This window comes from Chaetodon trifascialis, chromosome 18, assembly GCF_039877785.1.
Source record: "Chaetodon trifascialis isolate fChaTrf1 chromosome 18, fChaTrf1.hap1, whole genome shotgun sequence".
In the NCBI taxonomy this organism is placed as follows: Eukaryota; Metazoa; Chordata; class Actinopteri; order Chaetodontiformes; family Chaetodontidae; genus Chaetodon; species Chaetodon trifascialis.
The window spans coordinates 12,603,301-12,617,997 of record NC_092073.1 but is presented as its reverse complement, the minus strand read 5'-3'; the positions used below and the strand labels follow the sequence as shown (position 1 = coordinate 12,617,997).

Below are 14,697 nucleotides of genomic sequence, written 5' to 3'. Positions count from 1 at the left end.
CCTGTCCTCTAAGCTGTGGTCAGTGTCAGAGAAAGAGGAGGGTTGTGTTGAGCTGGTGATGTGATGGAGGAGCAGGGAAGGCTGCTGGCTGCCTCCAGGGAGCTCCTGCAGCAGAAAAGAGGTGGTTTGTTGTCTGTCCAGTGCAGAAGAGCTGATGAAGGAGTAAGACGTGGCTTTAGTAATCAGAGTAGCCACTTCCTGATGGAAGACATCTGGTTGAACAGGAGAGCAGAGAAGCAAGAGAAAAGAAAGAGGAGGAGAGAGTTAAGAGCAAGGCGGAGGAGGAGGAGGAGGAAGGTAGGTAGTTCCTGCTGCCGGTCAGCAGTCATCAGAGCCAGATCCACACTGACCTGCAGGTCAACTCACTAATCAGCCTGAATGACAGGGGGCCACAGGGCTGTGTGTGTGTGTGTGTGTGTGTGTGTGTGTGTGTGTGTGTGTGTGTGTGTGTGTGTGTGTGTGTGTGTGTGTGTGTGTGTGTGTGTGTGTGTGTGTGTGTGTGTGTGTGTGTGTGTGTGTGTGTGAGAGACTAGGCAGGTTCTGAGTGTAGACACAAGTGAGCTTTGTGCTTCCTGAAAAGAAAAAAAAATGTTTGATGGCATTGGAAACACCATAGTGGCAAGATTTTCTGTTTGATAAATATTACTGAGTAGAGTTTTAGATGTGTGCCAGCATGAATGCAGAAAAATTAGCATACTCATCAGTTATTTGATATTTGCTTTTATATTTAGAAGCAGTTTAAGTCACATTTGCTGATTCAAGCTTCTGGCTTGTGAGGATCGTCTGCTTTTCTTTTTGAATCAATATATATTCATTTCTTTACTGTTGATATCATCATCAGTTAATGGCAATTATTTTCCTGATCAATTGATAAACTATCCAACAAAGCATAAGATATTCATTTTACAGTGATTATAAAACAGGTGTCAAATCTTCCATTTGACGAGTTTGAACGGGAAAATTTTTTGGTATTTTTTCTGGAAAAATGGACTGAAATAATTGATCATTGACTCGCTGATTAATCAGCTAATGTCTAATCAGTAATGGCAGTGATTGTTAAGTGGCCCTTGTGAACATTTCCTTGTTATTTTTCCTCACCGTTAAGTTATGCACACAGTCGGTGTACAGCACGTGTGTACAGCTACGCTAGCGTGAAGCTCTGTTTGTGAACTGGTAAGGGTCATGTGAACACAAACATGCAAGGTGTGCACGTGTTTGTATGCATGTAGCCTGTTTACTTTGGCAGCCGCTTCTCTTTGCTTTGGAGTGTCTGGAGGGAGGTGCCAGGACGGAAAGGGTTACGAGAGAAAAAGGACTTGAAAAAGAAGCCGAGCGAGGGACTAGAGTGGTGACCTGGTGAGGGTAAAAGCTGGGATTGACTGTCTAAAGTAGAGGGGACTTTGTATGAGTGTGTAAATGCCAAAGTGTGCGTTTGCATGTGTGTGCATGCGCATGTGTGATTCATTACTGAAAATGAAAAGAAGCGTCTGGCCAGGGGCCCAGAGGGAGGAGGTAGAGACTCTCACAGAAGGTAGAGGGGGAGCCACAGACGCACACGCAGTTTGAATGAAGCCTCGTGTGAAAGGAAGGGAGACAAAGTTTTGGAGGTTGCAGATCCACAAGTATTGCAATACATGCACAGGAAAATCAGCAATATACGATAACATTGTTCAGTGTTGCATTGACAGTATGAATGAAATAAACAAATATTGGCGTGTGCATATTAACATGAGTTTGCTGATAACAGTTTGAGGAGATGTTTTCAAATCTGCCTTTGGAGAGGGGTTAGGGTTGCTCTGATTTTAGCATTTAATTATTAAAAATGCTGTCATGAAAGAACAAGGTGATGACAGATGTAGGCCAATGTTCTCCAACAAAGGAAAGCAAGAACAAATAGAAACTTTCCCGTTTTAAACAACCTTTGCGGCCATTGAATGGTAGATTTTTGAGTTTACGAGGTGCACTTGAACAACCGTGAATTCCCTGTTGGCGTCCACGTGGATGTCAGTGTTTACAAGGTGCACCTGAATGCAGCATGAAGTCCCTGTGTGTGCAGAGGAAAGCCATGCACCTTGTAAATGACACCAAGACGTGGTAGAGCCTCTCAGCTAGTTTTTATTACATGACTATTTTGGTACGAACATTTGCTCGCCCGTTTCCCAGATTGTCTTCCAACATTTACACGCCAAATGGAAAATATACCCACACTTGTACGTAAATAAGATTATTTTTCTCACTCATCATGTTGTATGCATTGTTTTGCAACGTGCTTATTAAGCAAGTTCATATCATGATGACGATGAAAATATGATTTAGTGGTCAGTGGTTTGGAAGCTGACTCCAGTGCTGTACGCATATAAAATGATAATAGTAATAAATGCTAAATCAGCCTTTTTTTAATCATTTAAATCATGCACAAACAAACCTTTTGTTTTCCAAAAAAAATAAATAAATAAAAATCATTCAGACAAGGGCAGCATATGATCCTGTATAGTGACTTATAGATAGATTAGACCTGGCACTAAAAACTCCAGTGAAATAAACCCAAATAGACATTTATTTGACATGCAGATATTGGTCGTGCTGTGTTAATCATCCATCAACACCAGACAAATATACTATAGAGCATATGACAGTCCTTTGTATCCCTGTTTTACAGCTGTCATCAGCTCAAAATCATGTTTATGAGGAATTCTCATACAGTTGGTAAAAGTTAACCATCTTATAAAACAATGTAACATATGACGGGCAGTATTTATGAGCCCCAATCAAATGTTTTCTGCTGGTGCAGCAGAGGCAGGAAATAAATGTAAATGCAAAGATGATCCCAGAGGGCAGGAGGGCACAGAGCAGAGGTTTAACCAGCACAGACTCAGCAGAATAACCAGGCTGCTGGTCTCGCTCCTGACCAGATGTTGGCTGAGATGCAAAATAGAACGAAGAGGAGCTTTAGCTGTTTTCCTATTTGTGGACGAGATCTGCATTCACACACACACAGCGTTTCAACTTTGGCCAGACTCAGTCTTAGATATACAATTGATTTTTTTTTTCTTGTGTGTGTGTGTATAGATCAGGAGGTGGGAGACGGCGGTGTCGGAGCTCAGGGCTTCTCCATAAGAGCTTCTCCCAAGACCACCCCGCGGTGAGTACACACATACACACACACACACACACACACACACACACACAGATGCCCCCCCACCCGTCCCTCCCCATTTACATTCCTCATGCCCCCCTTCACCCATCCCCCCTCTCTCTGCTTTTCCCTCCGCTGGCCCCTCGTCTCCTCTCTCTTCCTCTCACTCCTCACATACACACACACACACACACACACACACACACACACACACACACGCACACACACACGCACACTCTCCCTTTCGCTCTTACCCCTACAGGCAATTCTCGCTCTCTCAGCCAACGATAACTTGTGTTTTTGAAGGTGGTAACCATCCTTCAGTTCCAGTTAGATTTTTTTTTCTTGCTTTAATCACACATGGACGAAGGACAGTCTGATGGTTTTCTGTGTCTCCTTCATTTGGGAACATTTGCATGGATCTGTCAGGATGGGAATATTTATGATAGAAATCCGTTTTGGTTTGTTTCTACGTCTTTGTGGGACGGATAATTTCACTTGATGAGGTTGGTCACAATTTTCATTACTTTGAACATTTATCTTTTTACACTGCACGTGTGTTATTTCATGTCTTGCATTCAGGAGACATGATATGTGTGGGACATTTCATTAAAAAGAAAATATTGTAATAGAAACTTATGGTGAAAGACAAATGTTAAAGTAGCACATTTAATACCATTTTAAATAGCTTGAGGATTTTTTAGTTGATTCAGTGTTGTAATGTTAATATGCTTTTTTCATCCAAGGGTACATTTTTTAGAAAATGCTGTGACACTGACACTCAAAGTCGTGTGTTTATGTTTGCGACGTGATTCAAAAGTGAAAAACGGACGGCAAAGGCAGGATTTTTCCACTTTTCCCCTACACTGAGCACCTCTCGTCCTGTCCTTTCCACTCTCTCCTGCTGTCCCTCATTTCCCCTCTTTCACACTCAACAGATTGTCTCAGCACACACACCAAAGATTTATCACATCAAGACAGTCCACTTCCCCCTTTCTCCCTCTCTCTCTTGCACGTCCTCTCTCTCTCTCTCTCTCCCTCCCTCTCTCTCTCTCTCTCACACACACAGACAGAAAGCCTGGCCCCTTTTCATTAGAGGCCACTGTAACAACAAATTGATGTAGTTTTATAGCCAGCAGTGTCTATGTTTGTCTGACGTTTATGTTGGGTCGTTAATCTCCCCATTGACCTCTCTATCTCTCCTTTTCTACCCATGCTCTCTCTCTCCCTCTCTCTCTTCCTTCCTCTCTTTCTGTCCCTTCGTTCAGCTCTCCCATTGGTGGCCTGCAGATTCGCTATGACTCCTCGGGGTCGTTGCCGGGGCCGGGGTTGCTAGGGGCGGGGGGAGGCGGCGGCGAGACGTTGCCCCCGGTGGCCACCAGCATAGAGCAGCTCCTGGAGAGGCAGTGGAACGAGGGGCAGAGCTTCCTGCTGCAGCAGGGAGCGCAGGGAGACGGTGAGCCGACACACACTCTGACACACACCTGGAGGTGCACGAGAACGCACGCACGCACACACACACACAGATGATTCTAGTATCTCTGCTCATATGCTGAAACAATGCTATTTTGATATTTTACTCAGACAAATTTCACTTTTATTAATTAAGAAAACAAAGCAAAGTTCTCTAAAATCCCAGAGCCTTAAGTATCTTTCATTCATTTGTTCATTTTTGTGAGTTTTTGTAGGTAAGATTTCTGAATGTCGGACATTGAACGATTAACTCCAACTCTTAAGAACTTGTTGTTTTATCTGTGAGTCTCATGTGTTTTATTCGATAAATATATTAGAATGTTGTTAATAAACCACATCAAACCAAATGTTGAATTTGTCAAAATACAAGCTGTCGTACAAGAGTTTTGACTAAAAAAAATAGTGTAAAATCAGCAAAATCTTCTTTAAATAAGGAAAGAATTAGATGACAACAAGGTGACAAATCTGACAAGACATTAGCTTTTGGTACTTGTCACACACTTCTGTCAGTTCCAACAAAATATTGAGGTTTGATACTTCGGCTAATTATCATTTCCACCTTTTCCCCGTTTGCCCCCTTTCTCGCATCCTATCAATTGATCCATTTCCCTGTCGCCTTCCAGCTGTTGCCAGTCGTGCATCTCTCACACCGTCTGTCCATCTCTGTCAGCTGTCTGCTCATCTGAACATCCCTTCGGGGATCTATGACGTGAAAATGAAAAGGGGAAGGCAGCCCAGTTGTTAGAAAGGTCATCTGGACGAGTCAGGTTGAAGTTTCTGGGTCGCAGAATCCTCCTCGCTGAGTCGTCCTTCAGCTCTACGCTGAGTCTGCACAGGCACCAGGGTCACTGTTCTGTAGCTGATCTTGACCTCTGACCTCCCTGTGGAGTATAACTGTCTAATCAGTCACTCAGCTGTGTGGTTTTGCCTTAGAGAAGGCGTGGCCTTTCAGAAAGTCAAAGCATTGTTAAGTTTCAGTTTGAAAAGCCTGTGCTGACCTCACGCTGCCACTGGAGGATCATCCCAACAAATTTAGGACAAAATATTGTGCTGTTGCTCCGCACACATACTCTGATCCATCAGTTAGATCAGCTAGTTCTCTCTGTCTTTCAGTGGTGGGCATGTTGAAGTCCCTTCACCAGCTGCAAGAGGAGAACAGGAGGCTGGAGGAGCAGATCAAAACTCTCACCATGAAGAAAGAGAGACTGCAGCTTCTCAGTGCTCAGCTATCAGTGCCTTTCACCCCCACCACAGCCTCCTCTGGTACACACACACACACACACACTCATAACTCTGAATGAATGTGAAATAAACAGTTATGATAATTGCAAATGCATGTATACATAGACAGAGAGAATCTAACCTGCGTTGGTTTGTGTTGCAGATGTGAAAGGAGCCCACCTTGGAACCACCGACTCATCTTTACCTATGGCAGCTCAGGTAAGCACAAACACCCAATGCACGGTGGTCAGTTTGAAACCCGTATCGGCACAAAGCAAGCACAGCACTACAGTAACAAATGCTTCATGTAATAACTGAGTTAGCTGAGGTTCAGTGAAGCAAGCATCAGATCTCACTCTCTCTCTCTCTCAGGACAGTGCGTCATGTGGCGGCCACAGCAGTAGTGGCTCCACCTCGTCGCTTTCCACACCTCCGTCTGTCTCCCAAAGCCCCCCCCAGCCGCAGCTGAACGGCGTGGCTGCCGTGGGAACGGCCCCTGCCGGGCTGGGCGGCGTGGCGGGGCTGATGGGCGCTCTGGGCGCAGGGAGCACGCTGGGCATGGGAGGAATCGTCGGAGCGCTGAATGGGGTGATCCAGACGCCAGCGGGCACCGGCAGCCCCCACACACACACTACAGGAACGACTACAGGCGTCACGTTGCCTGTTAATAACAGGTACGTCCGAGAGGTTTCAGCCCCTCTCTCACCACATCTTAATGTACTGAAAACCCCAGAATCATCCCTGAAGTCAGGGACCATCCAGCCTCATCTCTTGGTTTCCCAAGATGCTTGATTGTGAATTTTATTGCGTCCTTTCCTCTTTGTCTCCTCTTGCTTGCGTGTTGGATTGTAGCAGCTCAGCAACTAGTAAGAACAGGTGAGACAGACGTCTGTTCAGCATTACAGCAACATGTAGCTCTGGTTCCTTCATGTCCCTGAAGTCTGTCCGAGGAAGTTTCGTGAAGATGTTTCAGTTTTTTGCATGTTTTGTGTCTGTAGTCGTGTGCATCCTCTTCTAGCCCTGTCGCATTTTCTTGATTCCTGGAAAGTGAAAATAAGATGAATTAAGTTCTTTTTAAATGATATTAAAATAGCAATTGATCTTCAGGGCCAGTGACCTGAAGGCCACATCCGTGTCACCACAGCTTCCCATCTGGCCTGCACAATATTATTGAATTCATAAAATTTGAGGAGGAAAAAAACACACACTGACCCTGAGACTCGCGCAGTTGACAATTTTTACATGCTATCAAGCCACAAATCCATTTTCTCACGCAGTGAAAAACAAATTTATAAGTGTTAAGGCACAAAAAGACGCCTGCCTCCGTGTTGCAGAGGAAAGGGAGAGATGTTGACACTTGTCTGCCGTGTGTTGTCATCGTCCTATTTTTGTGCCATTATCGGTTATAAATTTGTTTTTCACTGTGTGAGAAAATGGACATGACGCGTGAGAGCGTGTGAAAAGTAGGCTATCTATTGCGTGAGGGTTGGCAGCTCTGTGTGACTCATAAAAACAAAATTTCTCTGTCAAAACACGAAGAAAATTGGTTTAATTAACTCCTCAGTGAACTGCTGCCGTGACAGAGGTCTGAGTTGTTCACACAGATAGCAGCTAATAAAAAAAACAGTTTTGTAAGAAAGTGAGCATTTTAAACAGTAACAGGCTAATTAGACTTTAGTTGAACACTCAGTGTCTGCTTAGAGAGATTCTGGCCCTCGGATAAATGTATCTGATGCTCTCATGTGTAGAGGTTGTGTGTTGAAACGTCTCGTGCTGATGAAGACGCCGTTTACTGCCTTCGTCTGACGGCGAGTTGTGTTTTGTCTCGTCAGCGCTGCGCGGCTCGGCCTGCTGTCTGAGCAGCACAGACTCCTCCTGCAGCAGCATCAGCTCCAGCAGCTGCTGTCCTCACAGCCTTCAGCGGTACAACACGCACACACACACACACACACACACACACACAGGCCATCACCACTATCACACACAGTTAAACGCACACAAAGACTCTGAGCTACAATTTTCCTTTGGATAATGGCCTAAATCACCAAGCTTATTAACTCTTCTCCATCCCTCTTTGTTACTCTCCTTCTTATCCAACTCTCGTTTCCCTTCCTTTCTTGTCTGAAACTTTCACTTTATCCTAATTTTTTCCCCTGATTTTCCTCTTCCTCCCCTCCCTCCCTCTCTCTCTCCCCCTCTCCCTCCCCCAGGAGCAGCAGCAGGTGCTGTTCTACCAACTGATGCAGCAGCAGCAGGACCTCCAGCAGCTGCAGTCCCTCTCCTCCTCTGCCCAGATTCCCTCCATCCCGCTCTCCTCCGCTCAGCTGCCCATCAACAACCTGCTGCCCGGCGCCCAGAGCCAGGGCCAAGGCGCCATCACCGCCAACCCCTTCCTGGCGCTGCAGCACGCACACGCTGACACACACGCCTCGGGGGCACAGAAGCCGCGGCTAGCCGAGAAGGCCGTGGGCGTCGCAGGGCAGGAGAAGACATGACAGCAGATGCTTTTTTTGTTTTTTTTTGGTTGCTCATTGTTGTTGTTGTTTTTTAAATAAATATGCAGCATTTTCGGGAGATCAGCCTGTTGGTCAACTTTGTAGTTCAGCAATGAGAACATTGGCAGCCGAGAAATCTGCGTTCCTGGTGGATTATTCTTTCCAGCCGTCTGTGCTAATGCATTAGCACACACTATGGCAAGTGATGGCATTCATTTGCAGTCACTCGCTCACTCTAGTTGACCTTTCCGGGTTTATTTTTTGCAACTTTTCAGGTTTCAGTCTTAACACAGCATTTTGTGTTCATTTGTACTATTTATTTCCATCCAATTTTATGATTTTTATTTTATTTTTTACTTTTTAGCTTTAGTGCTGCTTCAGGTTCTTATTTTGTCACTGTTGAGATAATGATTTTCATTTGAAATCACTGGTAGCAACTTAGTGCGTTAGTGTCAGTAAATAAGCACATGGTGTGTCCGTTCTCCTCTTTGAACAGGTGAGTTGACTAACAGGTCAGCTTCTCTCATGATTTTCTTCTCTAATCTCATTCTGCTTCTTCTCCACGTCTCCGCTCTCTCTTGTTACTGTCATTCTTTCTCCCCTCACTGCTTTCCCCATCCTCCACACTCGCATCCCTCTCGTTCTGGTCTCTCTGCTGTCTCACTCTCTCAGGGGCTTCAGCTATCACAGTTGTGCACTCAGCACACAAGCTAGCACACACACAGAACTACACACATAAAAAGAAAAAATAGCAGAAATACACGAATACGCAAAAGAAACTACAATTCCCTACCACAGGACTTAACAGAAGCAGATGTATGTTTGACATCTCTCCCGAGGGGAATACTGGGTGAGAGGCTTGTGAAAATATCCCACATGTTCTCGCTGTTGCCTCCCTTCCCGTGTCTCTTTTCACTCTGTTTGTGTAGATCCATTAATGTCAGAGAGCCAAGCCTCATGCAGTCACCGCAGAAGCCTTGCTTTTGACTGTCTCTTCTCTGGGCCAGATACAGGGGGCTCACTCAGGGAAGTGAAACAAAAAAAATAAAAAAACAGCCAGTTGAATGTTCAGAGGGATGCATTAATCCATCCGGCACAGACTCACAGAGAAATTATGCAGTTGGTCGTCAGCACGTGGAAGTCATTACATTTCATCTTCCTGACTGAGCCTCCCGCACTCACCTACCTCTCGAGCAGGACCAGCCTATCAGGACCTAACAGGCCGACAGCAGCGGCCGCTAAAAACCCACAACAGTCAGGACTGGCCAATCAGGGTCCAAACCCAAGTGCCTGAGGCCAAGGGAGGAAGGCGGGATTAACGTTCCCTTTACCTGTGTCCCTGTCACTCAGCCCAGTTCTTCACAAGGCTACTAGTAATTAAGCTTTGTTGCTAAGGCAACAGATTACAAAAAGACTTGGTAACGTCAGACTAGACGTGCCTCTTTAATAAAGACCAGGAAATATTATTCTGCTGCATTCTCTAATATCAAAGCCAACTTTGAATTGTGCTTTTTATTTATTGGGAGTTTGTTGTGTAATGGGCATAAGATGATATATTTTAAAAAGCCTGCTGGTGTTGCAGTTTAACATCATTTTGTACTACTGTGTAAAGCTTTGTTTGTCTTTTTGTTTTTCTCATACAGTCAAATCTTGCTGTAAACCCTTTTAATGACTTCTGTGTTGTGTTTGAAAGCTAGAAGCTACTTGATAGTTGGCTGATTGGGGGGGGGGGTATGGCTGTACATAGCTGTTTGTAGGGGGGAGGACGTGTGTCAGGGGCGTTCAGTGGCACAGTTTTTACCTCGTTAAGTGTACATAGACCTTTCTCATTGGCCGTTGGTGTACATAAGTGATTGTGATTGGCCGTGCTGGTGTGAAGGAAAGCCAATGAAGCCTCAGTTTGTGTGTGTGAATCTTTAGGACCAGACAAAAAGGTTGACAGTGACTGGACACACAAAGTATTAATTTATTTTTATATGTTCAGGGACATTGTGTGTCTTTTTAAGTTTTGCACCATTTTCTTGATGAGAAGTCATTTTATACTTGGGGCACCGTGTTTTCATCTGTGCACACCTTTGGATCAATTTTGTACAAATGGAAAATAATGGGGGGAAAAAATTTGACATTGTATTTCAGAACACCAAAATAAAGAAACACTATGGATTAAGTAAGTATTGGTCTTTGTGTCAGTGAGTTTGTTGAAAAATATGTTAAACAGTGAATTTGTTCCATCAATTAAAAGGTGTTTTTTTTCCTCATTTATTTGCCCAATACTGACCTGAATTAAACCTGAATATATTGACACATAAATGTGATTTTTAAAATCACAATACACTAAAGTCTAAATTTTAGAGTACTCTAAAGTGCCTTTTATTGCTGGCTGTAGTAATGCCTTAGGTATATTAATCTAAAAATCCATTTAATATACAGTTTCAATATAAATTCACGCTACATTTATTGAGTTTTTTTATTAGTTTATTTGGTGGGGACAGTGCTTATTGATCAACAGGAAAAACTGCAAATGAGCCGAAGTTAGCCTAGAAAGCTAATTTTCTTCTGGACTCATATTTAAAGGGCAACCTATAAAAAAAATGAATTCATGTGTACAACATAGTAGATATGCACAAAATGGTATACACAAAGAGCAATAAATGATACCTCATGTTGCCTAAATAATAAGAAATTGGATCAGAATCAGATCAGCTTCAGCTTTGTTGGCCAAGCAGGTGTGCACATACAAGTAAATTTGACTGGTTTGAATTTTGCAGCCTAAATTAAAGGAGCCCAACTTTAAAAAAAGAAATTTAAAAAAAAAAAATCTTTGTATATATTCCTGATTAAAGCTGTTTTTTAATCACATAAATCATGGCTCATGAGGTGGAAAATATTTTAAAATCAGCTGACAGCAGAGACAATATGAGATGACATGGTGCATGGAGTGACATGGCTTACCTGGTTTATATTATAGGGCATTAATTACATGGAGGAGATGGCAGCAGCGAGATGTGATTTATTCAGTAACAAGGGGGAGGAGAATGAATAATCATGGAGCTAAGAAGTGCCAAGAGAAGCTGAACATCTTTAAATTTAAACAATGTGCTTCAAGGCTCCTGTCCTAGCAAATATGCACACACACCCCCCCGAAGCTGATGACTTCCAGCTGCCAAGAAACAACTAGTGTGTGTGTGTGTGTGTGTGTGTGTGTGTGTGTGTGTGTGTGTGTGTGTGTGTGTGTGTGTGTTTCGAGGTGGGGGCACCATTCTGCTACATCTGCTTCTGCCCTGGTAATTAAAAGCTCACTTTCCTCCTGCACCCCAGCTCCCCCCAAAATACACCCCCAAAGGAGCTTTTTTTTTTTGCACGCGCGCACACACACACACACACACACACACACATACATACACACACACACACACACACACACACACACACACACACACACACACACACAATCTAACCTGCATTCAACAACACAACCCCCCTTTTCTGTTCCTCTTTCTCAAGCACTTGCTCACACACCCCTCCCACTACCAAGTATCCCCTCAAGCCCCCCCCCCCCCCCCCCCCCCGCTCACTATCAGCCCTGTCAATCACAGTCAGGCTGTTTAAACAGCATACCCCCAACACCACCACCACCACCCAGGACCATCTCTTTTATAAACCTCCACCATCAGAGCTGCCTCCCCTCCACTCCCCGTAATAGCAGCACCACCCTGCCACACACACACACACACACACACACACACGGGGCAGAGCCGCTGTGTCCATCATCGATCACACTCCCCCAGAAACCCTCCCGGCTGTAGGAGGGCTTACCAGCTGATGGAGGACCCCTGTGTGCTGCCCGACCAGGTGCCTGATCACAAAGTCAAAACACCACTAAGCCCTGGTGTAAGGAGGCAGGAGATCTCCTCACACACACACACACACACACACACCCTCAGAGACACACACAGAGCAGATAGCAGGCCAGCAGGAGGGTTAAGCCTTGGATGATTAGACAAATGTTGGGCAGATATGTGTGGCCGGCTGAGCTGCTGTCACAGAGGAATGCACTGCAGCATCATGGGTAACTACCTCTGTGTGAGCTCTGGACGTTTATCCTCCTCTGCTTCAACATGAAGCTGTTTAATTGACATTTTTCAGAGACAACAAAGCTGGTGAACAAAACTGCAATCAAGATAGCTTGAAGCGGAGTGAAACCGAATAGAGGAAAAGCTCCATCAGACTGGATTTTATTTGTATTGTCCTGATTGCATCCACGAAAACCAAATAACACAGCTTGAAATGATTTGACTATCAATTTTACAGCCATACAGTTCACACAGATTACTGCATTCAGAGCATAGGTAAAACAAGTTATGTGAGTCAGGTGTTATAAATAAAAAATGTTTATTTGCAAATGCAGAATTTGACTCTTTTTTCCCCTCAGCCTTTAAATGTCATTTTACATAGATCTAAAATAATACACTAAACACAAAGAACAGAAAAATAAGATTTTACCAAAATAAAATGTTGGAAATGAATTACTCAAAAGCAAAGGGATCTAGTTTTTAAGAGTTTCAATTTATGTTCATTTCTATAAGATCTATCAGCCACTACTTTCACCATAACCCACAATTAAAGCCACACCTGTGTGTTTTGTAACCATGAACCACTTAAAAACCCGCCCATCTGAAAAATGCAGTGTCACAGAAATGAAAGCAATGCTGTTTAACCTAGATCCTGAAAGACTGAGGGTTTGGAGTTACACAGTTTTCTCATGCAGTATTTGATGCCATCATCTTTCCCATCCTGCATAAACTCCCAGCAGCTCAGACGTCACACTGGAAATGAAAGCAGAACTATAAAACAAGTTAACCAAGTGCCATGAGTAATTCCTACATAGGTTTTGGCATATGTTTGGTAATTCAGTTAAATTATTTAATTAGACCTCAGCCTCAAAGAGAGGGAGCAAAGAGCAATAAAGCTGAGAGAGGCTCCGGTGTAATAAACCATTAGCAGGAGGAGGCAGCCGCTGGTGTGTACAGTAATGCAGTGTAAATCATCACAGAGTGGCTGCCATTAGGAGGCTTAATCCCAGCCAGAAACCTGCAGTCAGCTGCTAGGGGCCCTGATCCGGTGCCGAGTGGAACCAGATCCGGCACACAGAGGTGTTTAGAGCCAAGGCAGGAGGAAGAGGAGGAGGAGGAGGAGGAAGGGTACAAGGGGGAACAGCTGAGGAGATTCCCAGGGTGTGTGTGTGTGTGTGTGTGTGTGTGTGTGTGTGTGTGTGTGTGTGTGTGTGTGTGTGTGTGTGTGTGTGTGTGTATGTGCCCCCCACAGGTCTCTCTCCTGTAGGATAATGGCGGCGAGGAGAAGCAGCAGGATTCAGCCTCATCCCTCTTCATTCTCAGATAGCTCATATTCTTCTGCTAAGCGACACTCCTCTGTCACCCCCCGACACACACACACACACACACACACACACACACACACACACACACACACACACACACACACACACACACACACACACACACACACACACACACGCCTGCATATATACACATCCTGCCCTTCTCTTTCTCTCCCAGTTCAATGACACCTTGGAGCTTCTGGATTCTGCAACAACACAAAACTGGACAAATGACAGCCAAAATAATGTAAGAAATGCAGTACAAATTATGGTATTTTGAATGTAAAGTTATGCAGTTTTGTTTATTTAGCCTAAAACTTAAAAATGTGTCTGAGGGCTCACATTCTGCACTATACAACACTTCCTGTCCTTAGACCCTTAATGCATAGAGGATAAACTCCACAGAAGGACTTTGTTTGAGTCATACTGCACCACATGTGAACATGAGAAACTGTTTCAATCATCATTTACACTGAAAACATCTAAGAATACACCAGAAGCCCTTTAGCTGATGCTGTCCACAGCATTGATGAATAATTGCAGCTGAGAACGGATTCCTAATAAATATCCAACAATTACACCAGCAGGCAGTCATGGAAAAAGGTGTATGACAGGTGTAACACATTTTTTATCAATTCATTAAAAAGTGCACAGAAAATATTTACAGAACTCAAAACCACAAAACTGTGTAAAGAGGAGGAAGATCATGAGCTGCGAGGAACAAATGGATAAATATTTAGACTTGATGAGGATGATGAAGATGTTTGTGTATGAGAGTGCAAAGAAAAACCTCCAAACCTCTCCTAGTGTGTGTGTATGTGTGTGTGCGTGTGTGAGAGACGTTGAAATAGAAATCATTTTTAAATTATTTATAAACTATTTTTAGTTTTTATTTGCTTGTTTGTATCATGTTGGCCACCAGAGGAAAATAAATAGAAATTAAAAATTCCTGAAATACACAACCGCAGGCTGCT

At 43.9% G+C, this 14,697-nt stretch overlaps 1 protein-coding gene across 6 annotated transcripts in view; it reads left to right on the top strand.

Moving 5' to 3' along the window:
• Nucleotides 1–10,492, top strand: part of mllt10 (MLLT10 histone lysine methyltransferase DOT1L cofactor) — a 41,657-nt gene extending 31,165 nt beyond the window's left edge. For 2 of the 6 annotated variants that reach the window (XM_070986054.1, XM_070986051.1), the window contains 8 exons: nucleotides 3,070–3,142; nucleotides 4,405–4,592; nucleotides 5,723–5,872; nucleotides 5,994–6,049; nucleotides 6,203–6,504; nucleotides 6,683–6,706; nucleotides 7,663–7,753; nucleotides 8,041–10,492. In XM_070986054.1, the coding sequence (XP_070842155.1) occupies nucleotides 3,070–3,142; nucleotides 4,405–4,592; nucleotides 5,723–5,872; nucleotides 5,994–6,049; nucleotides 6,203–6,504; nucleotides 6,683–6,706; nucleotides 7,663–7,753; nucleotides 8,041–8,325 (1,169 nt within the window). In that variant the 3' untranslated portion in view covers nucleotides 8,326–10,492. The remainder of the gene's footprint in view (nucleotides 1–3,069; nucleotides 3,143–4,404; nucleotides 4,593–5,722; nucleotides 5,873–5,993; nucleotides 6,050–6,202; nucleotides 6,505–6,682; nucleotides 6,707–7,662; nucleotides 7,754–8,040) is intronic. The other 4 variants (XM_070986052.1, XM_070986053.1, XM_070986056.1 and 1 more) reach the window with 4 other exon arrangements.
• Nucleotides 10,493–14,697: the final 4,205 nt, after the last annotated feature.